Genomic DNA, 25,793 nt, shown 5'->3' on the forward strand with positions numbered 1-25,793 from the left:
CTCCTCACTGGTGCTCTACCTGTGTCACATGAGGCAATGTCCCTATGGGTGGAGTCTGCATGAGGTACTGTCTTCTCTGACTCTGTGGGGGAATCCATATGAGGCCATTTCACCTCTCTGTGCTTGTCACTGCCAGGCCTTGTTCCTCTCCCACTCCTTAGACATCCTCCAATGCCTCATCCTTCCCCACTAACTTTGAGGATTGGCACTGTTATGTAGCACATGCCCACTGACCAGTGCCAACAAAGAGCACAAGGTTCCCTCCTCCTCATCAATCATAAGGCAATCCTCCTCCTCATGTGAGGAGAAATGCAATGCCTCCTCCTCCACCGCTTTTTTTCCTTTCACCCCCAACATTGCAGCCGGCGTGCCATTCCAACTAACACAAGGGGCAACACTGAGAGAGCCATGTTTGTGTGCTTGCCAGGTGCTCAACCTGGGAGCACAAAAGTGTGCAGCCCAAGAACTAAAAAGAACAAGAGCACACCCGCAAGTCAACCAAATAAACACACAAGGGAATAAACAATCTGTTGTGTCTTGTGCTCCCTGCCTTGATATAGCATGAGTGCTTGCATGAGAGAATGCCTGATGGAATGTTATGCCTATGGAATGTTGTGGGGTGAGTGCCCCTGTAAGCTCAATTAATGTCAGTTGGAGTGAACCGGCCTGTGGGAGAGGAGGCCGGCCGATATATCCTGTGTACCTTCCTACTTACTTACCTTTGGACTTACCTGATGGATGTACCTTGTCACTGGAACTTAGTAAAGAAGTTCACTTCCCTTACCTGAGTATCAGATCTTTCATTTCACCCCGCAATACAATCTCACTCCTAAAAGTGCAAGAAAAACGAAAACACGGCTGAATTCTACTACAAAACTACTACTGGAAGACAATACAAATCAGTACATGACCAACATACAGGGCGGGAAAGTGTGAAAATAAGTGTTATTTTTTTTTATTGTGTTACATAAAGGTGTGGGACCTTTTTTTTGTAGCTTTTAAAATTTTACAAGGGAAAGTCACAAAGGGAAAAGGTAAACTTGTTTATTGTTTTTATATGGGGAAACAAACATCCCTAAACACACACAGGAGCTCATTTTTCTCCAGGCGTAAAGTGAATGAAAGATGTAAAATCCTAAGGTTTTTTTTCGCCTTTCATTCACACCACGCCACATTTTCATTCATTTGTATGGCAGAGGGGAGGGGCAGAATGCAACCTGTGTTTATGTCGCCTCCCTTCCTCTCCACTATACAAATGCCCCGGCAAACGCTGGGCATCCTTATGGAGTTAGCCGGCTTTAGAATAAAGCCGGCGAACTCCATAGGGATCCATTGAAAACGCAAGGAAAGCAGCATGTACAACTAAACACTGCCTGCCATGCATGCACGGCAGGCCGCGTTTTACTCATTTGCACTTCACAGTGCAAATGTGCAGGGCAAACGGCTGCGTATACCGCCTTGGCGCTGCACATTGGCACTCTGACCAAGAATTGGTGGAAGGGAGCCGCCTAAGCATATGTCTACACGTAACAGGTCCCTGCCCCCAAATTACGAGTTCATTTAAAATGAGCCCCAGTCGTGTATGCATTATAGCATCTGTGATTTTACTTTTCAGCTACATAGATACTTTTCCATAATGTTGTGATGTGTGTTCATAATTAATGTTTTCATTGAACGATAAAGGCTTAAATGGCCTTAACCGAAGCATTAGAGAAAACATGAGTCTGATGAAGCATAAGATGCTTCACATCACACTCATCATACATGGCACCTCATCATAGTTTGTTCAACAGATCACCTCTATCAGAGACTACCATGGCTTCGGGATTCGGAATCATGTTTTCCAGTTCTCCTTGTATGGCTGTGACAGTGTCGGACACTGGAGAGTTCAGGAAAAGTATTGTGTGTGCATACCACAACAATGTGTATTGCACTCTCTCGGAAATGTACGTGTGATGGGCAGAATCCTTGGCCTTTCTGCTGAGACGTCCCACAGGTGGCAATACCAAATTATTTCATCACAGCCCTGCTAAAAGGTTAATTTGTTGAGTAGCATATGTTCAGACAGGACTGTGTTGCCTGGGTTCGATTGCTGCATCCTCCCTAGTGCAGTTTTCCCTCTTAGCTCCCCTTACTCTTATCTCACCTTCCCCCTTTCTCCACTGTCACCATCTGTCCCCTACTTCTCTGTGTTTACAGTTTCTTTTCCTGTCCTGGTTCCCTAATACCTAAGACTTTCCAGGACCTCTGCTACTGCCCTGCCCCAGCGACATGACACTACACATTGGGTGCCATTGCCCTACCCATGTCGCCTTGTTCCTGTATGGATATTAATGTCGATAATAGCCACTTCACCATGCGATACCATTATAGTGAAAGGCCAGTGATCTGTGCCCTCAGTATCTTCGATTTGTTTGGGCCATCTCTTTGGGCATCAGGCCATTACTATCTGGTATGGCCTTCTACGTATTTTCACCATAATGTTTTCAAATGCTAGTGTGCACTTTCCGATCTGTCGAACATGCTCTGAGACTCCTATAGCTCTCTAAAAAACACTGAAATCTATTGACAACCTCAGAATGTTACATCAGGACTTGGTTTGTCAATTGCTTTGGTCGTATAATGTAATTGCATTTGCTTATCGTCTAAGTGATGGAAACAATGGTGCATGTAGTGGTGAGAAAATGTTATACAATGCTACATTTAAGAGGAAGAGAGAAAGTGACTTTTCAGCAGTGCATGAAAATAGAAGTATGAAGGAAGAGATCCAATGGGCAAAGGAAGAGATCCAATGGGGAGAGGCAGAGAATTCCAGGGTTTAGGAGCTAAGACGGAAAAGGAGTGGAAGCAGAATTGGGCACAAGGAGGACAGGGACCAGAAAAAAGAAAGAGATATTTGGAATGTAAGGGACGAGACGGTTAGTACCAGGATACGAGAGAGCTCAGATAAGGAGGTGCCATGCAACAGAGACTTTCGAAAGCAGTACAGAGGATGAGATATTGAAGGCCGAGCTCAAAGATACCCATTGCAGTGAGTCAAGAGCCTAGGTATTGGACCCGAGAGCAGCATGTACGGTGTGCAGAAGAATGGAGCAAGATGAGAAGCAGGCAGTCCAAGAAAGAGGGAAGCGCAATGGTCGATGCAAGAAGGGATAATGCTAGAAACTCAGAGCTTGGCTTTGCGTCAGGTCAGAAAAGGGAAAACTTTACATCTGTTGAAAAGGTATAAAGGGCAGGTGCGGGCAGTAGCAGGAATGTACGAGAAGGACAAAAAAAGCTTCAAAAGTAATGAAGGAGTTCCGAACAGTAGTCGAAAGAGTTAGGTACGTTGGGGGAACAGGAGATACGTGGAAGGGGGGGTTTGAGAAGAAGGCAAGAGTAGAATTCCTGTCTTTGAGTTAAGATAAGGAAGTGTGAAGACATGCAGGAAATTTCTGTACCCCTCCAGTTGCCCACCGTGTCTTGTTATGCTGGTCCACCAATCACCTGTCGGCATATGCTGCTATTGACCGATTCTTGCAACACAGGCACCAGCCTGCGCAGTATTAACCAGAGTAACCAATTTAAGAATAAAAACAATTGCATGCTGATGACTCGCGGCTCTGCTGGAAGGTCACTGGCAAGCATAAAGAGTATGAGGGGTTGGATTCATGGAGTAAGATACAAATTCATTGGTCAGAGCAACCTCTAGCTATGTTCAAATAGGTCTGGACGCTAGCGGCACTACATGGATTTGTATGTATGTACAATGCCTGTGTGATATGTACATGCACACAGTACATAACAACACAGACTGTGGATATTAGACACACTGCTAAAGGAAGGTATCAGAAATCACACCCCTGAATGAAAACAAATTACAGAAATAGCCTTCGATTAGCCCGTTTGAGTGGGTCTTTCTCTTGACTCGGAAGCTAAAGAATCTCTCTCTGGGCCAGCGACTGTAGAGATTGGAGAATTTAAGCATCAGGTTACAAACATATTCAGTCAAGAAGCCTTCTGATCCTCGTCCCGTGCGTCCCCTCCCTCGAAGCTCCCTCCCCCTGCCTTACGGGTATGTGGTTTCTAATTGTACCTCTCCTCGTCTCTCACACACACGCAACTGCAGAAAAACAGTTATTTATACCAAACCAGAGAAGGAAAAAAAACAAAATCGTAAAGCAAACAAACTCCAACAATCCCGAAGGCAGGGAGGCCTGAGCCAGCACTGTCAAGTGAAAGGAATAGCTGTGGGAAGACCATTTTAACACATCAGCCAGTTCCCCAGACAGCGCAAGTCAATCAGTTCTTAACTTAAAGTGCTATTTTTTGAGCTACCCGTGCTGAGAATCATTCAGCTTGCATACACATCCAACAGCCTCCTTTACCGTATGAGTTGGCAGCATCATTTCGCCCCTTAGGTCTGAGTCCACCCAGGGATGTCATTTCACCAAAATGCCAGGGGTAGCGGAAGTGACATCACACGACCCTTGACCCCCTGATGACATCACAGGAAGTGATGTCATTTGATCCCCTGCCTGAAGTGATATCGTGGGTAGCGATGGAACACGACATTTGACCCGTTGACAAAACAGGAAGTGGCATCACATAGCATTGTACACTATGAAAAATATAGTTACGATATCACTATGTGATGTACATTTCATACAAGAATGGATCGCCGTATGTATCATTAAGATCACTGTGTGTAGGCCCATATTACCACATTACCGTGTATGCAAGCAGGCGTCCATGACCAAATGATAATGATGTGTTATTATATAGCACTTACGCTTAAGCACTTTATGTAGGGAAAATATACACCCAATATCACCCAACATGTCTTGGTACTAATTTATTGACCTCAGAAGGAGGAAAGGCTGAGTGAGGCGTTTAAGAACAGACTTAATCAGTGACTCACCCCCTAAAGTGTGCCTGAAATAAACATTTAATGAGCCTAGCAATTATTGAATAGAATTCCACAAAGACACATTATTTGGTATTACTATTCTTTCTTATTTAGGGTCAGTGCTGAAAGTTTTAGACTTGTGGCACTCCTGTTCTTATTTTTCCTCTTTTTTAAGCGGCCTGAACAAGAAAGCCAGCCACCCCAGAAGTAAAGAGCCACAGGCCAGGAGCTTGCATAACACATTTTTATTTATTTATTTATTTTTTTAAATTATTTATTTTTTTAGAGGTCGCAAGGGAGACCTCAGAGGTCGCAGTTGCGACCACTGGTGACCCATAAATGACGTCCCTGAGTCCACCAAACAGTCCAGAAAGAGGGGTTAAGATGCTGACCCTCTCTCCCATTGACCAACATACAGAATAATGTATCCCCAAGGGGTATATTATGAGAATAGTAAAAGATAACATGGAGTTGTGTGCCACATGAAGTACGAGGCAGCCAGCCAAGCCGTTTGCAGGAACAGAACTCCCAGGTGACCTTTAATATCTTATAATGTACTTCATGGGCGTATGTTATTCTTTATAATTCCAAAACGAAGAAAGTACAGACATCATACACAGAGGCGTAGCCAGATTTGTCTAACAAATGGGGTCTGAAGCTAATGTAGTTGGGCCTACTGCACTGACAAAAATAACTGTAAATGCCCACACAGCGCTGCTGAGTGGGCATTTACAGATTTTGGGTAGGCCTTGCCCCTAAGGCCCTATGCCTCTGATCACACATGTTATGTTGCCAGTCTCCAAAATAGCAACATGATGGGAAGGTATTTCATTGGAAGGAGAAGAGTGAATCAGCATTTTGCATGTACTCCACAATGGGAATGGGCCTTGTTTTAAGGATGGGTCTTGCAATGGCGATAGGTGGGACTTACAGAAAAGATGTACCTCAGAGCGGGGTTGTGCCTTGGGTAGGTAATGGACTGTGGCGCAGAGATGAACCTTGGACCAGGGATGGGAAGTGTTTTAAAGGAGGAATGGCACTCGATATAAAGAAAAGTCCGCTGGGCAGGGCTGGACCTCGGGCCAAGAAGGCGCCTTTCATTGTGCCTCTGAAAGTGGATGGGCCTTGGGACAGAATAGGTCTTGATTGGGGATGGGCTTTGGAGAGGGTTTACGCCGTAATATGCCTCGGGAGGTGGAAGAAGTGTGAGTGCAGCCTAAGAGGAATGCTTGGTATGGTTGAGTTTGGCTGGTGAGAGCAGAGAATGTGTCTCTCATGGAATTTGTGATGTTAGCACCCGGGCGGGGGGAGCCAGCCAATCAGATGGCTAGGAACACAGGCTTGAACTGCTGTTACAAGCCCGCATTCCAAGTCACCTGACCACCAGCTCCCCCGCCGCCATCTTGCCCCTACCCTCCATCACTCTATTTCCCCCATCCCCTACTTACCTTTTTACGGCAGCGGCAGCCGCATCCGCTCATTCCCCTGACCTCCCGCTGGTCACCATGGAATGGGAAGAGTGGCTCCATACGGAACCCTGCCTTCCCTTTCCGTGGCGGCTATCTTGGAAAATTATTTTCCTTCCGACAGGGGGATGCTGTACGCATCACGTTGTAATTCCTTTTTTATTAGCACCCCGGGTTACCACTTTGCAATAGCCTTCATCCCCGTTCCAGCCCCTGGAATGGGGGATGAACACCATATTGTAATATCTGTTGCATTATGTTAATTGGATAGTTGCGATGTCATAACTAGCTAATAAGAAGATGATGGTACGAATGTCTTCTGCTTGAGCCTGCATGGAGCGCAATTCAGCTGTTATTTGAGCACTTAAAGCCATGAATATTTTCTCACACACTTTCTTCAAATTAAGTTTCTGTGACACTTTCCAACCATTCATTCATAAGGAACTGTTGATGGTAGTATGTTTTTTACTGCTGGACTATAATACAGGAGGAACATAATTTGTCTCCATGTCTCACGTGTTTTAAATCACAAAATGGCTTTTCAACCCATTGCATTAAACTTCTGCTTAAACTGCTCACATATGTTTCGCAATACGCACGCTGCATGTTAATGTCTTTTTCCACCTGAATAGTTTCTACTCTGCGGCCATGTATTGCAAGGAATAGCACACCCCCTACTGAACGTAAAAGGGATCCTGCAAGTCTCCTAGGAGTTCCATGGTCCCAACAAGGAACACAGCCTACAGCCTCTCTCCTCTCCTCAGTGGCTTGCATTATCTTCATAATGTAGAGCACAGCGTGTACCCAATATATTGTGAATGTTATGTATGTTGTACAATTGGCGTTATGAACAAATATCACTATTTGAAAAACTGCTATCGCTGAGGTGTTTCATTTTTTGATAATACTGAAGTCACATTTACATGTAGCGCTTTATGTCTTAGTCCTCCGCATTTAAGCACTGCAATAATAGCTGTTATTTGTGCCCACATTTTTGACACATCCATAGGCCCCAGGACGATGAAGGGCGGGGTCAGTCCTGTGGGAAACTGGGCCCTTGTTTATAACTCGTGAGCTATAATTGAGGAATATTACTCCATTTCTACTCGTAACAAAAATGTATTTGTTTACAGCGATATTTAAAAGATAGTGTTGTAATATGCACGGGCTCGTGCATAGGCACACTGGTGGAATGTTGATGCCTGTTTGGCAATCAACATTCCACAGTGGCGGTTGGCTGTCGGAGCTGAGGAGGAGGCTGTGGGGTCTTACAATAAAGTTACTTGATTATACATATCAAGGAGTGGACATTAAGAATATAACAGATAGCTGCACTTATGGATGTCAATTACAAATGAGTGAAAGGCTCTGCAAAGAATATAAGGGAAGGCAGAGAGATACAAAAAGATGCCTTTCATTTCATATCAGTGATCTTCTGATATTTCCCTGCAACGTCTAATGCGTTAAAACTTATGTTTTTGCTTAAAGCAGGCCATCAAAATTGAGGAGATTCGGATCAAGCCGATCCTGGCACGAGCAAAGGCGAGCGCCCCTGTGACGGAAGGGATCGTTGAAGTGAAGCACGCGGGACGGTGGAGGCAGGTCTGCAGCACGGACTGGACCATGAGCAACAGCAAGGTGGTGTGCGGAATGATGGGCTTCCCCGGGGAGATGCTGCCCAATGACAAATTCTACAGGTACGAGAGCCAGTGGCGTCGCCAGGAATCACATTTAAGGGGGGCACAGAGGGGGCCACAGACAAAAGTAGGGGGGTCACGGACAAAAGTGGGGCACCGCCTATAAAAGGGCAATGTGTGACGTCAGAAGGACTCAGGCAGAGAATCTTTGGGGCACATCAACTACCACACCCCACTGCACCTCCCCTCCCATCAGAATGTAGGCACAAAACCATTAAGTCACTAATGACCAATCATAAGAGGTTTCCTGTGCTACATTCTAATTGGAGGGGCTTTTCTTGGCTGCAAGGGGACCTTAACAGCTCTTCATTGTTGTGCGGTAGCATTGATTGCGGCCCTGTGTGTGTGTGTGACATGCAGGCGGACACAGCACTGCAGACAGTGCAGAGAGAGTAGTCCAGCTGTGGTGGGGGGGCAAAAGGGAGTGTCCAGGATTTCAGAGGAGGGGCTGGGCCCCCCTGAGCATCCCCTAGCGACACCACTGACGAGGATTAAGGTGTGCAACCAGCTCAAGGGCACTCCGGGGCCTACAACCTGCAGCTCTCTAGATGTTCTGAACTACAACTCCAATCAGCTCTAGCTAGTATAGTCAATGGTGAGGAATCATGGGAGACATAGTCCAAATCTTCTGGAGAGCCGCAGTTTGCTATATGTTTCGTAATAAGAACAACAACAGTACATGTAGCATGATATGAAAATAACAGTAAAAGATGTGCAAAAACATTCCAACATGTTAATAACCAAGGTAACAGGATATATGCGCCGTTTTTCAAACCCTGACTTCAAAAGAAAAATATCTAATTTTTCTAAACTTCAGCAGTGAAATACCAGACTGGAACTCAACCGGGTGAGAGTTCCTTGGAGTGGTGATTTCTATGACAAGTGTTGTAATGCGGGGATTACTGCATAGAGAATCTGAGGGTGCACAGCTTGTCCACTCTCAAAGTCCCCGGGCCTGCCTGTGAGTGAGAACTACTTTGCTGGGTACTCAGGTGTGGTAACATCTATGGGTGTTCATGGACTCCATACCTACTTTTAGGTGGACATTCAATCACTGGGCAAGTCAAGATCTTGTGGTACTGACAAGATGTGATCAACGCATGGACCTCAATAATGACGCAGTAAGGGTCATCGGTTGGGTATCCAACTGGAATGCAACTCCATACTCTAGAGGTGGAAGCTCATAGCACTGCCCATGGGAGGGATGAGTTCTCAATCTCCTGTTCCTATAGAGATTGAAGAATATCGTCCTCAGTGAATGCATGGGTGTTGTGTATGGAATGTTTGCGTTCATGAAAGTCAGGAATAGACTATTGTATGTGCAGAGATTATATCGCGTGTTGACTTGGTATGTATGGGGACATTGCAGTACAAAAGTAGAAGAACAAACGCTTGATGGAAAAGTGTACAGTCCAAGACTGGGCGCGGTGGTTCTAAGATGAACCATGACATTCTTTATTTTTTAGTGATCCTGCATTTCCAATTGTGGGTATTTATTCCTCCTTGACATCCTTTTTTGCCGTGAATGGGGGGGTTGCCCTATATCCACCATGCCCGCATGCCTCCCTTTAATCATTACCGCCTAGAGCTGGGGTCTGAAATGTGGCGCTCTCCGGATGTTTTGGCCTCCAAGTGCCACCATCCTTCATGATAGTCTATGCTGGTGTAGGATGATGGGAGTTGTAGTGTAAAACATCTAGAAATCCACATTTTGTAGTTTAGTGCCCTACATCCAAGTACAATATGGGGGTGCATTTGTAATTTGTGAATCCTGACATAAGAGCTTATTTTGAGGCATTTATTTCTGAAAATATAGAGCTACCCCAGTGAGTATTGGCCTTTTGGAAGATGGTACTGATAAAGCATGACATGGCAGGGGAGATGAAGACATTATACTGTCTTGTCATGGTAGTGTTTCTTCTGCTTGCCACTGATGGGGTTAAGATCTTGCCAGTTTGAATGGGGAAGACATATATCTGTTTCAGGATCTGGCACAGTCAACGCTCCAAAAAAGAAGAGACATGTCTCAGGTAACGAGGGAGCGGGCCTCACGTCAAATCAGATATAACTGGACATTCCCCCTCGGACTCCTGTTCACATAGGAGGGGACGCATAAAAGAATAACAACAAGGGAAGAGGGTCTGAGATTGCTGAACATTCAGGATCAGGAAGATGAGCTACCACAGGCCAGCGGCACGGACCCCATCACCAGAAGGAATAAATGGGAATGGACTGCGATTAATAGAAGGGCGAGACTCCCCAGCAGAAAGAAGTAACAATCTGGGAAGTACCCCAAAAACAGAAGCAGACAGATAACACAACTGCAAGGTTATTGACACTAATCTGCAGCAGAAGATGATACGAGAGTCCAAATAACAGGTGCCAGGAGGTGAAGGGGGGAGGACCCGGCTGCCACTGAAGTCATGGGGAAGGGTTTAGGAGCCCCTTCAAAGTTATCCCTGAGAGTATGTGAGGGTGTGATGCACAAGGCGAAATTCCTGAGCGACCATATGGAATCATGCCATCTTCAGGGTTGTTGGGAGGGGGGAGAGAGGACACGTCAGTTGGGGGTTGCGCGAAACAAAGTTGGGGAAGGGAGAGGGGGGAACAGGGGACAACCGGGACATTTTCTGAACACATAAAAAAGGGAAAAGGACCTAGCGAAAGACTTCTTCTACAGAAAAGGGGATGGGGCTAAAAATACTGACATATAACGTTAGAGGCCTAAATCACCCAGTCAAGCGAAAAGAAAGTGGAGCAATTCATCAGGCAGGGCGCCTACGATATTGTAATGCTTCAAGAAACACACAGAAGAGCTCAAGACAAACATAAAATGCGTATGAAAGGGTTTAATCAGATTCAACAGGCGAACGCACAAGAGAAAAAGGCTGTGGTGCTAATAGCGATCCGAGATTCCCTGCATGCGCAAGTCAAACACACCTGAGGGGACAAACAGGCGAGGCTCCTGATGGTGACAATAGAAAATGAAATTAGGCCCCTCACATTACCCATTGTCTATGCCCCCAACACAGGTCAGGATGGCTTCCTAAGGGAGACACTGGACAAACTAGAACAACAAGCTACAGGGGACATAGTATTGGGAGGGCATTTCAACATGGCATGGGATCCTTCCCTAGACAGATCAGGACCTAAGCAACAGGATCAGAATGCCCCGTCAAAGCTATTAAAGCAGAAAATGACATATCTAGGTCTGGCAGACGCATGGCACAACATGAACGGGAAGCAGAAAAGCTATACATACTTCTCATATGTACACAATACGGCCTCAAGAATAGATTACTTATGGGTCTCGGTGGGAATCCTAGGAAAAATAAAACAGACCGAGATTGACCTCATTACGCTCTTGGATCACGCCCCGTTGTGGGCGTCCATTAACTGGGTTGAAAATTACCCTCGGCTATGGGCCTGGCGTCTCCCAGAGGACATAATTAGAGATCAGGTATTGGGACAGACAATTAGAGAACATATTCCAAAACACCTGGCTAATAACGACCTCCGTATACAAATAAGGGAAAACTGTGGGATGCCTTGAAGGCAGTAACAAGGGGGCATTTCATAGCACTCAAATCTCAGAGGGAGAAGATGAACCACCAATGGGAAAAGGAACTAGAGGCAAAAATAGGCATGATTCAAGCCGAATTGGTTCAGGCCCCATCCAGGAAACTCACGCAATCATTAAGACACGTCCACGGGCAATTAGAAGCACTCCGCACGAAAAAGGCGGAAAGGGCTCTCCTCCACACAAAACACTAGTACTATATGAAGGCAAATACAGCCGACAAACTTCTAGCGAGACAATTAAAAGGTAAGCAACAGTCACAGACAATAAAGGCATTGAAGGATGAATCAGCCAAGTTTAAGACCCTAACCTCCGATATAGGAGACATATTCCAAAGATTGTATCAGAAACTATACACCTCGGATCTCCCGGGAAAGGAACAGCAAGACCCCTTTCTAGCAGGGGTACAGCTCCCTTTGATAACAGAGGAAGACAAACTGACTCTAGACAGGGAAATCACATTATAAGAGGTCAACGCCACAATCCAGGCCCTCCCGAAAAATAAAGCCCTGGGTCCGGATGGATTTACGGCACTCTTTTATAAAACCTATAAAGATATTCTGGCCCCGCCACTCACAGCCTTGTTTAACACGTTTAAGGGGAAAGAGAAACAACTTCCCACTGCATATCGCCCTATAGCTTTAATCAACCTAGACGTGAAATTATACACTAAAATACTAGCAACTAGATTGGCACCACTCCTTCCAAAATTGATACATCAAGATCAATCCGGGTTTGTTCCAAGTAGACAAACCCATGATAATATGCGTAGAGTACTCCAACTGGTTGAAAAAATTGGGATCAAACAGTCTCCAGCAGCCCTGGTAGCCCTAGACCTGGAGAAAGCGTTTGATCGGGTAGAATGGTCTTTCCTATTTTGGGTACTCGAGAAAATGGGACTGGGGCAGGGATACATTGATATGATCCGTGCCAATTACAACTCCCCATCCATTAGGATAGCTGTCAATGGAGGCCTATCGGAAATAGTGAGATTGGAATGGGGGACGAAACAAGGGAGCCCGCTCTCCCCCCTCCTATATGCAATTTACCTAGAACCCCTTCTGGCAAAAATTAGAGAAACCCCGGATATAATAGGGATAGAAATGGCGGGACAGGCACACAAATCGGTAGCGTACGCAGATGACATGCTAGTGGCACTGGGGGACCCAAAGAAATCGCTTGCGCACTTAATAGATGTTATAGAAACCTTTGGGGAAATCTCTGGCCTAAAAATAAATAGGCAGAAATCGGAAATTCTGATCCTGGCAGGGAACAAAGCAGAAATCCGAGCAACCGCATCGGCACTTCAATTGAAAATTGCAACTATGGGAATCAAGTATCTGGGAATGACGCTCATGGGGAAAATGGAAGACCTATATGCACATAACTACACACAACTCTTAGCTAAGATTAAAAAAGACCTGTTAAATTGGTACCTGTTGACTGCATCATGGTGGGGCAGAATAACAGCGGTAAAAATGTCAACTCTCCCAAAATTAATACACCTATTCCAAGCCCTCCCAATAAGGCTTCCCCCAGCGTTCTTTAGGTCTCTCACCAAGATGGTCTCTAATTACGTATGGCAGAACATAACCCCAAGAATCTCAAGTACGGTCCTGACAGCTCACAGAAGGGAGGGGGGGAGGTGCGCCTTACCACATTTTAAGAAATACTATGAAGCTGCCCAGCTTTGGTTGCTGAAAGAATGGATTCCGGAAAATGGGGAAAAAATCTGGGAGGCGCAGGATAGGGCAGTAGCAACTACCCCCACCAGACATCTGTTATGGATCAACAGAAGATTCAGACACGTTAATACAAATATCAGTGAGATAATGAAGGCAGCATTGGGGGTGTGAGATGATGCAATTAAAAAAGAAACATTAACTAAAGACCCAGCCCCTTTTATGCCATTGTTTGGAAACCCAGAATTACCACCAGGAATGGAAAGGGGAGCATTCCGGAAATGGGAGAAGGAAGGGTGCAAGATGGTAGGAGATATGCATCAAGATCAGCAGATAAGGTTATTTGAGGAGTGCACAGCACTGCTGAACTTAACTTCCAAAGACCGCTATAAATATGAACAACTCCACCATTGGCGGAGTTCACCCCGCATAAAAGAAACAGCCTCAAGAGACCTGACTCCCTTTGAAACGTACATTATGACACACACAGGTACGCACAACATCGTCTCTAATGCTTACAAATATGTAAACGCGCTAGCAGAACCAGTCACGTGGCATTACATGAAAAGGTGGGAGAAATCCCTGGGAAACACACTACCTAGGGAACGATGGGAATACTTATGGCGCACGATACCAAAACTGACGAGAGCCATCCAAACCAGAGAAATGTGGACAAAAGTGATGCTGCAATGGCATTATACCCCAGAGAGACTGCACACGATGTACTCAAACTCCACAGATATATGCTGGAGGGAATGCAGAGGGAAAGGGGACTGGCAACATATCTGGTGGGAATGCCCGAAGCTGTGTCCATTCTGGGAAGAGATTGAAGCTCAAATGAAAAAAAAAATGTTCCCAAGGATAGAACACATAGGAGACGAAGTGTGGCTTGGGGGACTCTGGGATCCCAGGGATAAACAACTGAACATCACACAGAAAAGGAACTTCATGGGCCTGTTGATAGGGGCATGGCTGGAAATAGCACAAAATCCCCACCACTAGCAGTGGAATGGACGAGAAGGGTGTGGTCTCATATGACCATGGAACTATTAACATATAATATTCAAGGAGCACACGAAAAGTTCGGAAACGATTGGGGCCTGGTTCTGGAGGACCTCCAATCAGACTACAAAGAACATGGTGCCCACACAAAATAAAAATATTGGACCTGTTTCGGTGAAGGACGTGAGAAACTTCCCAGAGAAGATGTGAAAACCGGTCACTTCCTAGTCGGGGAGGGAGTGGGGGGCTTGGGGGATGGTTGATATTGTTATGTTGTTTAGAAACACCACATGTGAAAAACCAATAAAAATATTCTTTAAAAAAAAGATCTTGCCAGTTATGGGATGAACCACCCACAGGTTCGGACTGGGGCAAAAAGTGGGCCACAGTTGCAAATGGCCATTCATTCCTTTTGTGACAGACTGTTTGAGTAGTACCCAAAGGGGAGCTTTTTGATAAAATGTGATGCAAATTGCGCATTTTAAAGACTATTTATTCGGTAACACTGTTCAAAACAATTAGCCGCATGGTCCAGTAACTCATCAAATTGGCCCACATTGCCCAAAAAAGGTGGCCCACATTGGCCCAAAATATTGGCCCACACTAGCATTTTGCATTTTGGGTTCAGGCATTGCCGTATTGCCCTGGAGACCATTTGGAGCCTGGCCACCCAGTAAAAGCTGTGAGAGTCTGGAGATAGGCCACCAGACTCCCAACACGAATGAATTACAGGCTCCCAGCACCCAAGCGGTTGCTTGTATTGCATCGTCGTTGTGAAATGCATGAAAAATAAAAACACATTTGTATTCTTGTTTGACGGATAGAAATGCAAGTGTGCATCGCTGCTCTTTCATTTCAAAGGAATTGCATTGCAATGTCCGGGCTGACCCTGTCGTGCATAGTGCGCCCTCCTGCGCCTTTTCTAAAACGGGTGCAGCGGAATCCCTTTGTTTCCTGCACAGTTTAAAGCACATCCAGTTTGTTAAAATGCAGTGTGCTTTAAAATGCCCAGGAACACCCCCTGATTTGCTTAAAAGTGTCCAAGCGGGAAGAAGGGCATTTAAATGCGCACATCTATCATTTGCACATTCGAGTTCTCTTTTGGAATTGGGCACCTCGTGTTTTGGTGCAGGTGAGCATCGCATCACTTGCACGAAAACTGTTTTGAGAATATGGCCCACAGATTTACAAGTAGTTTCTTTTTCAGTTGACTACAGAATTTAATGTGGTTTAAATTGGAGAATTGTGTCCCTGTTTTGACCTCACAATGTTTCCAGGTACACTGATGATGTAACACGTTTTAAGCCTCTGCATTTCTAATCCTGCCATTAGCCGGATGAGGCAGCATACACTGAATTATTATGACTCCATCATTTAATCCACCCCTAATCTCACTGATTCCTTCTGGAATGAACTATTCTGCGCAATTTTAGGAAAATTAAATTCATGAATCTTGGCACGCGACATATTTCAAGTGGGATTGAAGCAGGGCAGTTGGTGTTGAAGGGACTTGTCTGCTTAGTCTGACATATCCGGCAAGTCTTTACATGACAGAAGTTTCCGACAAGCCCCAAATTGCTTTTCGTGACGGTAAAGATGGAAAGCTACCTGAAGTGTGCGCCTGTCTGTCGCTAGGAGCAAGAGCTTTTCAATGCAATGAATCTTCTGTAATGTGAGCACTGGAATGTCACGTTCCAAGCTATTTTACAAAAAGATTAAGTGACCACAAACCTAAACAATTTACCCAGCCAATTTTCCTACTTTTCAAAGTCTACTCGCATGTGCCATTACATTGATGACACGCGTTGGCAAAACTAACAAGCAGGGGCAAAGTCAATAGGTCTGTCTTTGCAAAAGTAGATTTCGTTGTTATTGTCTTGTAGAAGGCGCAGGGCGGCAGTGGTGAAGGCCTTATTGATGGTGAACCTCACCACTCTCTCTAGAGATCCGGGAGCATGGCAGAAGGTCGCAGAGTCAGGGTGGACCAGGGGCATGAGGGCAGATGCAGGTTTCTGTTAGAGTGATAAGGGTTGGAATGGTCAGGGATGCAGGAAGATGTATTGCAAAGGGGTTGTGCATTTCAGGGGCCAAGTGAAAGATGGGAAGGAGGTGGATTTGAGCAGCAAGGAGCATGTTTTGCAATAGGTGGTCGGATAGATAAAGTTGGAGATCCTGGGACAACTTGAGTGTCAGATGTGAGGGGTGCAGCTGCAGGTAGAGAGAAGGAGGATTGAGAGGGAAAAGAGTATGGTAGAAGCTAGACTGAGTTGTGGCTGTAGGCCATGAGAAAAGGATAGGAGAGGAGAGAATACGAGGAAGAAGGGAGCAAAGTCAAGGTTCATGATGAGGGTACAAGAAGGCAGCAAGTGAAGACAGTGGAGGAAGTGTGCAGCCCAGGAGGAAGAGGGTCGGTGGGTAAGCAGGTGGGGAAGGGCGGAAGAGAGGAATGGTTGGCTGGGAAGGACCAGGTAAAACCTCTAGATTATTGGGATAGACTAGACCTAGAGCTGACCAAAAGTCAGTTAGCAGGTCCATGAAGCAGGTAGCTGTCCCAACACAGGGCTGGCCATAGATTCCTCAAGATAAGGACATCACTATGTTAAATGGAGTCGAAGGATGCCCCTGTGTGTACACAAGACTATGGGGCGAGCGGGGGTAGGGTTTTCAGTGAAGAGGCAAAGAAGTGGTTTCATAAAAAATGTCACACCTGGCTTAAGCAGGAGCTTTGGCCATAGGTCCTTTTCAGCCCTGAGAGGCCCAACCAGAGAGTTGCTTTCTGCTGCTGATGGCCCTTAGATGTGAAGGCCTGGGCTGGAAGCCCAGGGGACACTCAGTAACTTGTGATGCAGCATGTCACATGACCCTCTCTGAGCCAATCAGATTGCTCAAGATAGTTCTAGCCTTTCCTGGAAGGATGCAGACAGAGTTATTTGGTGTTGTAGGGCCAGGGAGATTTCTTTTGAGTTAGGATCCCCAGATGTTGTCCTGGATCTTCTAGAATGGCAGGATTAGGCAAAAAAAATTACTTTAAAATAAAATTCCATCATCATGGTACCGTCAAGTGACCCTCTGGGAGCCATTCAGAATGCACAGGATAGCTTCTAGCCTCCCCTGGGAGGTTGCATGCAGAATCATTGGTGTTGCAGGCCCAGGGGATCTTCCGTTTTGAGTCAAGGCCTTTAGATGTTGATTAGGATCCTCTGGAATGTAAGGATTTAGCAAAAACGGACATTCAAATGAATGATAATGATGTGTTATTTATATTGCACTTTTGCCAAAGTGCTTTACAGAGAACATATTTACATACAATATCACCCAACCGAAATTGGTACTCATTTGTTAACTTCGGAAGGATTAATGGCTGAGTTGGCCTTGCCGGGAAAATAACCTGCGACCTACAGATCACAGTAGCGAGCCCTGAACCCACTGAGCTATCTTATCGGCTATGAAACTGAAAATCAAATTAAATTGAAAATGGAAATGAAATACCGGTCACACTCTGGGAGCCAATCGAAATCCTCAAGATGTCTTCTATCCTTCACTGATATGATTTATGTCCTTGGTGTTGCAGCTTCATTTTCGTTGATCAAGAATCTACATAATATTCCCACATACTCCCACCTCTTCGTGACTTCTTATGCCATGATACTCTCCTCAAATGCCTTGTTTTGCAGTCAAATGGCCATGAATTAGCACCATATGCTCACGTAGTCCGCTCTTAGTTGCAGGTAGTCCTCTCACAGGTCTTATATTCCCAGGTTATGCACAAATACCCCCTACATGCACTCACTGACAGATGCATACACTGATAAGCACTGACATGCAAGCAGTTGGACACACATGTCCACACATACACTGGCAAGCATATACCAATAGGCATTCAGGAATTTACGCATTCACGCATGCACACAAACACACACACAAACATGCGTGCACGGATGCAATTAGATTGGAAAACCTGTCTTCTCACACACTAACAGACATGCATTAGCACACCAGCATTTACTTTGACATGTCCACATACCCACACATTCTCCCCCATACGTGCTTACAAATACATGGATACACACTGACATTGGCACAGACATGCAAACACTGACATAGAGGTCCCAAAAGCATGTACTGATACACACACAAAGAAATATTAATTTGATGTTGTAGATTTGGCAAGTATCGATCTGCTGAAAACTGCTTTGGGTGCTAAGGAAAACACAGTATGTGAAAGCAGCAGGGCAATCAACGATATAGACTATGAGCATTCAACGGGGAACACAAAGCACACAAATAAAAAGTGGGGTGGAGGAGAGTGGGTCGAAGGTAATTAATCATGTGATATGATGAAGCCCTCTTTCATCTCACGTTTCTATTGCATCTACACATAATGGGTGCCTTATAAATGTGTTGTATGAGAAGTGACATTAGCTTGAGCTAGAGAGGACATGTGGTCATCTCTTTGCATCCTGGTGCTGGCAGAGCTCCCACTGGGGTTCGCCAAGAAAAAGGAAGCCATTTTAGTAATGTAATACCAAATCAAATGATCCCAGTTGTATCCATGTTGATGCAGAGATGATTGGTATGTGTCCGATCCCAGATCCTCTGTAGGCAACAGATTCAAGATTCTTATCCTGCTGGTGGAATGTCTAGGCCTCTTTGAGAGCCATCTCCAAACAAATCAAAGGTGCTGGTGAAAGTCTCAGATCAATTAGGTCTGCCAAGGGTCTTATATTATAACAAATCCACTGCAAGATAATAGAGTCCCGTTGTACACCGGAGAACGATTGAGATATGGAAGCTTTGAAATAACCAATATTCACTTGGGTAGTGTGCTCCTGGAGATAGCGTGTGTGCCCTATCAATGGAGTGCCTTCCGTGCCCATCATATTATGAAGTCTTTGGGACAGTTATGTTTGGTTAACCATACCATAGTGCTGATAGGTCTAGTAAGATCAAGGGTACTGGCTTATTCCTAGCAAGAGACTACATTAGGTTCTCTCTGATAAGGAGGAGGCATGTTTTCGTGGTTCTTTCAGGCCTGAAGCCGGATTGATCTGCATGAATTTGGCGATTCGTTTCAGCATAAGCAGTGACTTTTCTTTATTCTTTGGGTGGCATTTTCAGATGGGCAATATTTCTCTGGGATAGATGCCGGAGTTCAGTCTTTTAAACAAAGGAGTAATTCTGGGTGTCTTCAGGATCACTCCTGCATCAAGGGATGCATTACACAGTCAGGGATTGTGCCAATGAGTGAATTACTGCCTTGATATTCTAAGTAGTAAAAACACACAGTACGTCACAGAGCAAAGTCAAACTCCTAACGCCTCATGAAATTAACAAGCCAGGTCAGTTAGGTAAACAAGCTGAATTCCAGAAACAGAGCTTTCTTCAATACCTCAAGCTTTGTAAATGTAAATGTGTGCATAAACGAAGCAGTGGTATTTCCTGTTGTGACGTGGGCCACCTATGTACGCACGGCATGAGTGAAGAGCGGGTGGGAACACGGCCAAAGCACTGGCATGGATGCATCCATCCAAAAATCATATTCTCCCCCTCTTATTACTCCCTGCATTAGCTTTCCGAGGTATGTCTGTGGAGAGGTATACTGTGCTCCTGCCAAGGGTATCCAGATCTTAGTCTGTTGGACAAAAGAAAATGTGCAAGGGGAACATAAGGGGGTGAGAAAGCAGGAAATAGATACAGCAAACATAAGGAGGGGGACAAATGCAGCAGGGTAGGTATTTTTTGTGACCGCATAGGCGCATGTCTGTACTGTTAGGTGAAACAGAGTTCTGCTATAGGGAAGAGGCCAAAATGGTGTGATAACTAGGCTGTTTTCCAAGGCAGATTCTGAGAATTTTAATTCAGTACACAATATAATGTTGGATGTATTGGGGGCATGAAAATGTGCTTTAGATTGTTTGTCTCAACATCTTTATACATTGAACACCAGGTCAAACACCAGCATGTAAAATCTGTGACTGCCAAGCCTGAGCCAAGAATGGCATAGTCATAGAATAGACTGTGTATACAGAGGAATGTTGTTGGTAGCAGAAGATTGGGTAACAAGTGTTCAAACTAGTATGGTAACATTGAAAATGCCTGGCACCTTGATGACAAAAAGGTCATTATTAAGAGTTTGTTCTGTGTCATGTCATGCTATACTTTATTTTAGTTTACAATGAAACAGAGTGGTGCCTTAATTGAGGGTAGGCAATCAGAGTTCTGTGAATGGACGCCATCTATACTGAGAAAATATAACATGAGCTCCCTATTCAGCCTTTATTCTTTAGATTGTGCTAAAGGCAGAGATACATGTGTGACAAATGTGGTAAGTAGGGAGAGAAAGGACAAATGCCTGTCCTCCTATATGCATTGACCTTCTGGCACACTTCTTTACTTTGTATTATTTGTATTGTTTAAAGCATAGATCTAGCTCGAGATCAAAAGAGCACTATACAGGGTGTGGGTAGCATTTGGGCTGGTATCATTTAACTGTAGTGCGGTACTGTGAGTTGTGGTCTGTTTATCAGTCTGTGTGTCCATCAGGGGTGTTGCTAGGTCTGGAAAAGATCTGGGGCTATACTAATGTCGGGACTGTCGGGACTCGGGGCTAGCTAGCCTTTTGGTTGTAGACCCTGAGTTTCTATCCGGGGCTACAACCAAAAGACCCTGGGCTATAGTCCCCCCCCCAGTCCCTATAACAATGCCTCTGGTGTCCATTAGAAGTTTGTCCTTGGTCAGGCATTCTTCGGAAATCTGCATTTTGAGATATTTGCAACATTTGAGAATTGTGGGGGCATTCTACAGGGAGAGAAATCCAGAGCGTGGGTGCGTGACAATAGAAGGATTGTTTACGTGTCCTCTCTTTGCAGACAAGCTGTGATTCAAGCTGGTTGTTCAGGTTGCTGCGCGAGGAGCGTGTGGAGCTTAGCTGCCAGGTACACTGGTGCAATACTTGTGACTGCTTTTTAGATGATACATGCAGTCTTGAACAGTACCCTGGTCTGGAGAGGAGGCCAATATAGTTTGCATAGGATGGGGGTGATTCTCTACATTTCTGCACACTCATAATAAGATTTGCCACAGCGTGGTGGACTGCTTAAAGGGGAGTCAAGTGAGTGGCTGGAAGCCCCATCAGGAGGGCATTTCCCCCATTAATCTGCGAGTCTACAAGTGTCTGCACTACCATCTGAAAGTTCCACAGTGGGACGAAGTGTTTGATTTTGCAAAGGATGGAGATTTGGAGCGAGGCCGTTTTGTTATGTTATGTTTTGTTATGTTATGTTACTATGCTGTCTCTGTTACCATCAGGCTGTGACATGCTTTGTTGCCTGTACATCGCTTTATACTACAGTAAGGCCTCTTCACAGGATTGAGCAGCAGGGAGGGATTTTTTCAGGCTGCAGGCCAACAAGGTGCACACCAGGGTGCTCAAAGATCAACACTGAAAGGCCCTTCAGCCAGCTAGAAAAGGTAAAGTGAATGGGCATGAAACAGAAATAAATGTGCTCCAAAAAGGAATCGCAGGCAAGGGGAAATACTGATCTGGGACGCCTGGGAATCCTTTTAATAACAGCAGTCCGGATTGGTTGTATTTTGTGGCAGATCATCTGGTATAACCATATATCACGAAATGGGAAGCAGATGCAAATATGAGAAGTAATTTGTTGAACTAAATGTCACTATCAAAGAAGGACAAAAAATATTATCCTTTATTTTATGGATGTTTTGTATATGACTCTAATTACCCCCAAACATTGTCTAGTCTCAATAGCCCTTTGCAGTGCACCCCTTATCCATTCACTTGCACTTCATTGATGTCCACTTTATTTTTAGATGCTCCGCTAAAATGTATCTCTTTCCATCAAACATTTAATTTCAACAGGCGATGGATCTTTCACCTTGAGGATAACTGAGTCTGGAATTTGAACACCAAGATGCCCCTTGGGCTGAATAAGTGGTTTAAAAAATAACATAAAGTAACATAAGATAATTCAAGAAAAACATAGAAGTCAAGAAAAAACAAAACATTCAGTTAAATTCATAGGCAAAGGCCTGCTAAATTAGGACAGTGTTAGTGTATCTCAAGAACCCAAGCAAAACATTGTTCTCGCTACCAATTTCCACTATCAGATCACTTTTCTGGACCAGCGAATGTAAGTTCTACATCTTGTCACAATGGATGATTTTGGTTCGTCCAATTTTGGTCATTTTCTCACTTTTTCGAGGCCAACTACTTTAGACGTGATCGCCAGCACCTGGCTGAATAATCGTTGCAATGCAGAATCACAGTGGCTATCCAGCCCCGTCATACGCGGACCCAATATTTTCAAACATCCACAGGCCTCCTTCACCCTTAAACAAGGATCTTCAACCATTCTGCTTCTGCCTTGACAAAGACTTTGGTCGAAACACATGTTGGCTCTTCTCACATGTACCTAGCACCTTAGGTGCCGGGACAATGGTTACAAAAATCAACAAATAAACAATCAAAGTGTGAACCACGAACAAGGTGTCCTTATGTTCTTCAACAAGCAATCACATCCATAGATACTACCATAATCCAGCACCATTACCAACAAGGTTTGCCCACCCATCAGCATACACTTTACTGTTGTGAACTTCAGAGTTTTTTTCCCAAGCAAATCATGGGTCAGGCTGCAGGAAACAACTAATCACTCAACCAGACAAAGTGACAGCGCAGGGGTCTGCCGCTCCTCTAAACTCCAGACCGTCCTACCCTACTTCAAACGGTCACTCGCCACACCCAAAATTGGGGAGTATGCTTTCGTCCCACCGTGTTCATGAGCATTTCCTTAACTTCCTTCTGCTTCAATTCTCACAATACAATTAGTTGCCAGAGAGACAGGACAGTGGGCACAGGGCCTGATGCAGAATGTTAATGTTGATTCAGTAAAAACATTTCTGGCACCTGTATCGGGTGTCAAAAAAGATAGGAACAGACTTTTATCAATTTTAGCAACACTTTGCATGATTGAAGGCTTATCTGATAAGGACTCTGGCTCCACTGGTTTCACTGAAGCTATTAATCATTGCTGCAACTGAATCTGGTATAGGTTTCCACTTTGGTCTACCGACCGATGGGGTAATTGATCAGATCTTCTGTCCCTAGCCCACTTACCGCTAATCATGAGATTATATGGGCTACCTTCATAAAGCATCTGCAAAATGAAGGAGGCACTGTGATGAATTGTCATCTGGCAAGGGTGTGAAAGCCCCGTCTTTTTTATTTGAAATAAATAATAAAATGATGCAGGTAATTCCATCTCTAAAATGGTAATATGCTGATCAGATCCACCGTTCATAAGCTCCCTGACAACTGCATAGTGTGTATGTGTCTCCTGCTGCAACAGTATCCTGATTTGCAGCATCTGCTCTATCAGTGACCAAAAGTAGGTTCTGAGTTCAAAGTTGCCCATTCGACAGCTGTGTTGACAGCCATGTGTCTCCAGCGCAGGGGTTGAACTTAAGATATGCACCCATGCACCAAAACTATGATGATCATAAGTAACCCAGGCTGGTGTCGGGGTAAACTCTAAAGATACGCTATACCTGAGCTAAGGCATGGTGCATGGCACTATTTATGATAATTACTGACACATCCAATTTGATATCACACATGTGTCGGATCCTGTGAGCCAAGATCAGCTGTGGAAGGTGTTGTGTAGTCTGGCCAGTCAGGCTGAGCCTGCCAAACGACAGGACAGGAATATGAATGACTATGCCTCTTCTTTGATCTCTTTGTGAGGCCAGGCAACACCCTCCACCAGAGACAGCCACACAACAGGCAGCTGTGCTGGGCCCACACATCAAAGGAGTACACCCATTCAAAGGGAGTAATAATAATAATAATAATAATAATAATAATAATAATAAGTATAATAAGTAATAATGGAGTAGCCTTTCACCAGAGTTTCACATTTCTAAAGGCCTTTGTTCCTATTGAGGAAGGAATGTGGATGGGGTAAGAGTAGACATGAGGGCTCTGTACAGTGGAAGAAGACTTCCACCATCTTGTTTCAGGCTGCCTCTCTTTCCTTCCTGTCTCCTTTACTTCTTCTAGAGCAAAGCATTTTGGGTGTGATTTCACAAGGATGAAGTCCTTTTATTTCAAGAACTGGGATTGGACCACTAAGGCAGGCTAGCTTTAGTCCAATCACCTGCAGACATTTTAAAATAAGGGGTCTTCCTTTGAATCAACTCTGGAATTAAACCTTGGAAAAAGATGTTTCAGGTCCCTTCTGAGAGAGCAGTCCTTTCTAAAGTCCTCCAGTTATGTGGTGAAAGCAGGTGTTCCAAGGCAAAGGTCAGCACTGTTCCCTAACCTATCCCCAGGGACTATTGGAGTGAACTCTGCTGCTGGACCAAGACCTGCATTTCTGCCATCAACCTTGTTGCCTAGGACCTCACCATGTTGCAGAACCCCTTGAATGTGTGTGCCGCCCTCCCTCATTTTCGGACCCCATGAAAAGGACTAACCATGGACCTTGACACCCGGGAGGCCCGAACAGCCAAGAGCCCTGTGTTTTTGAAGCCTATTCAAAGCTGAGTGAACCCCAGTACCCTTCAAGCTGCCTTCAGCATTCATCGCTCTCTGTACCGCCGTTTGCAGCTCAACTATGGGCACCACTGCATCATGCCAGCCGAAGCGCCTTGTTGCCTTGTCTCCAACCAATGAATTACTGCTGCCTTGCATTACTTGTGTCACCGTTCGAAGCACCAGCTTCTTCATCGTCACTATTGTAAGTCAATCAACAAGAACCTGGTGTCCCCAGAACAGCGACCTCCGAGCCTCTGCATCAAATTAACTCATCTGCACATCCCGGAGATAGCTAGCACTGACGAACTTCAACTGCCAACTAAATCTGGTGACCTCCCAATCCGTGCAGCTCAAGTAGAAGCTTCAAGACCAAAGCTACCTTCCGTTCGAACCCAACTCGACACCAGCTTGCAGCTGGACCATCGTGGCTGCCGCATTCTCGAACTGAAAAGAACCCTCAAACAAAACTGAGAAGCCAGGTTGGATGCTGTCGAACCTCCAAGACTGTTATAAAGATACCAGTGACTGAAATCTGCTCCCCTGGTCCATCTTTGGTCCCTAGAGACAGTAAAGGTCATTTTAATTTCTTTTGCAACCTTAATAGGTATCCTTTTTTAAATGTGTGGTCTTTTAATTGACTTTTCTCCCCCTCTCTCATTACCCAGAGTGCTGTATCTTATTGTAGTACATGTTGCGTAGGATTAAAGTGTATATTTGTTATAGAACCTTGATTGGAAATCCTGTTTGGGTTGCTACTGAACCACATTCACACACCTCTTGAGAGTATAGCCTTTCCTCGGCCGACGTTACCACAAAAGGCAAAGGAGGTATATCTCTTATCTGTGCCTGTTTTACGGTTATGATTGTGTTGGCTCTTGGTTTGTAGAAGTGTGAGGGCTGAGTGGGCGCTTTAGCCTCTA

At 44.9% G+C, this 25,793-nt stretch overlaps 1 protein-coding gene across 2 annotated transcripts in view; it reads left to right on the forward strand.

The window, feature by feature from the left end:
- Window positions 1–25,793, forward strand: part of LOXL4 (lysyl oxidase like 4) — a 321,773-nt gene that overhangs the window by 136,585 nt on the left and 159,395 nt on the right. The window contains exon 4 of one of the 2 annotated variants that reach the window (XM_069611542.1): window positions 7,843–8,051. In XM_069611542.1, the coding sequence (XP_069467643.1) occupies window positions 7,843–8,051 (209 nt within the window). The remainder of the gene's footprint in view (window positions 1–7,842; window positions 8,052–25,793) is intronic. The other variant, XM_069611543.1, reaches the window with a different exon arrangement.

This window comes from Ambystoma mexicanum, chromosome 8, assembly GCF_040938575.1.
Source record: "Ambystoma mexicanum isolate Mex_15411 chromosome 8, UKY_AmexF1_1, whole genome shotgun sequence".
In the NCBI taxonomy this organism is placed as follows: domain Eukaryota; kingdom Metazoa; phylum Chordata; class Amphibia; order Caudata; family Ambystomatidae; genus Ambystoma; species Ambystoma mexicanum.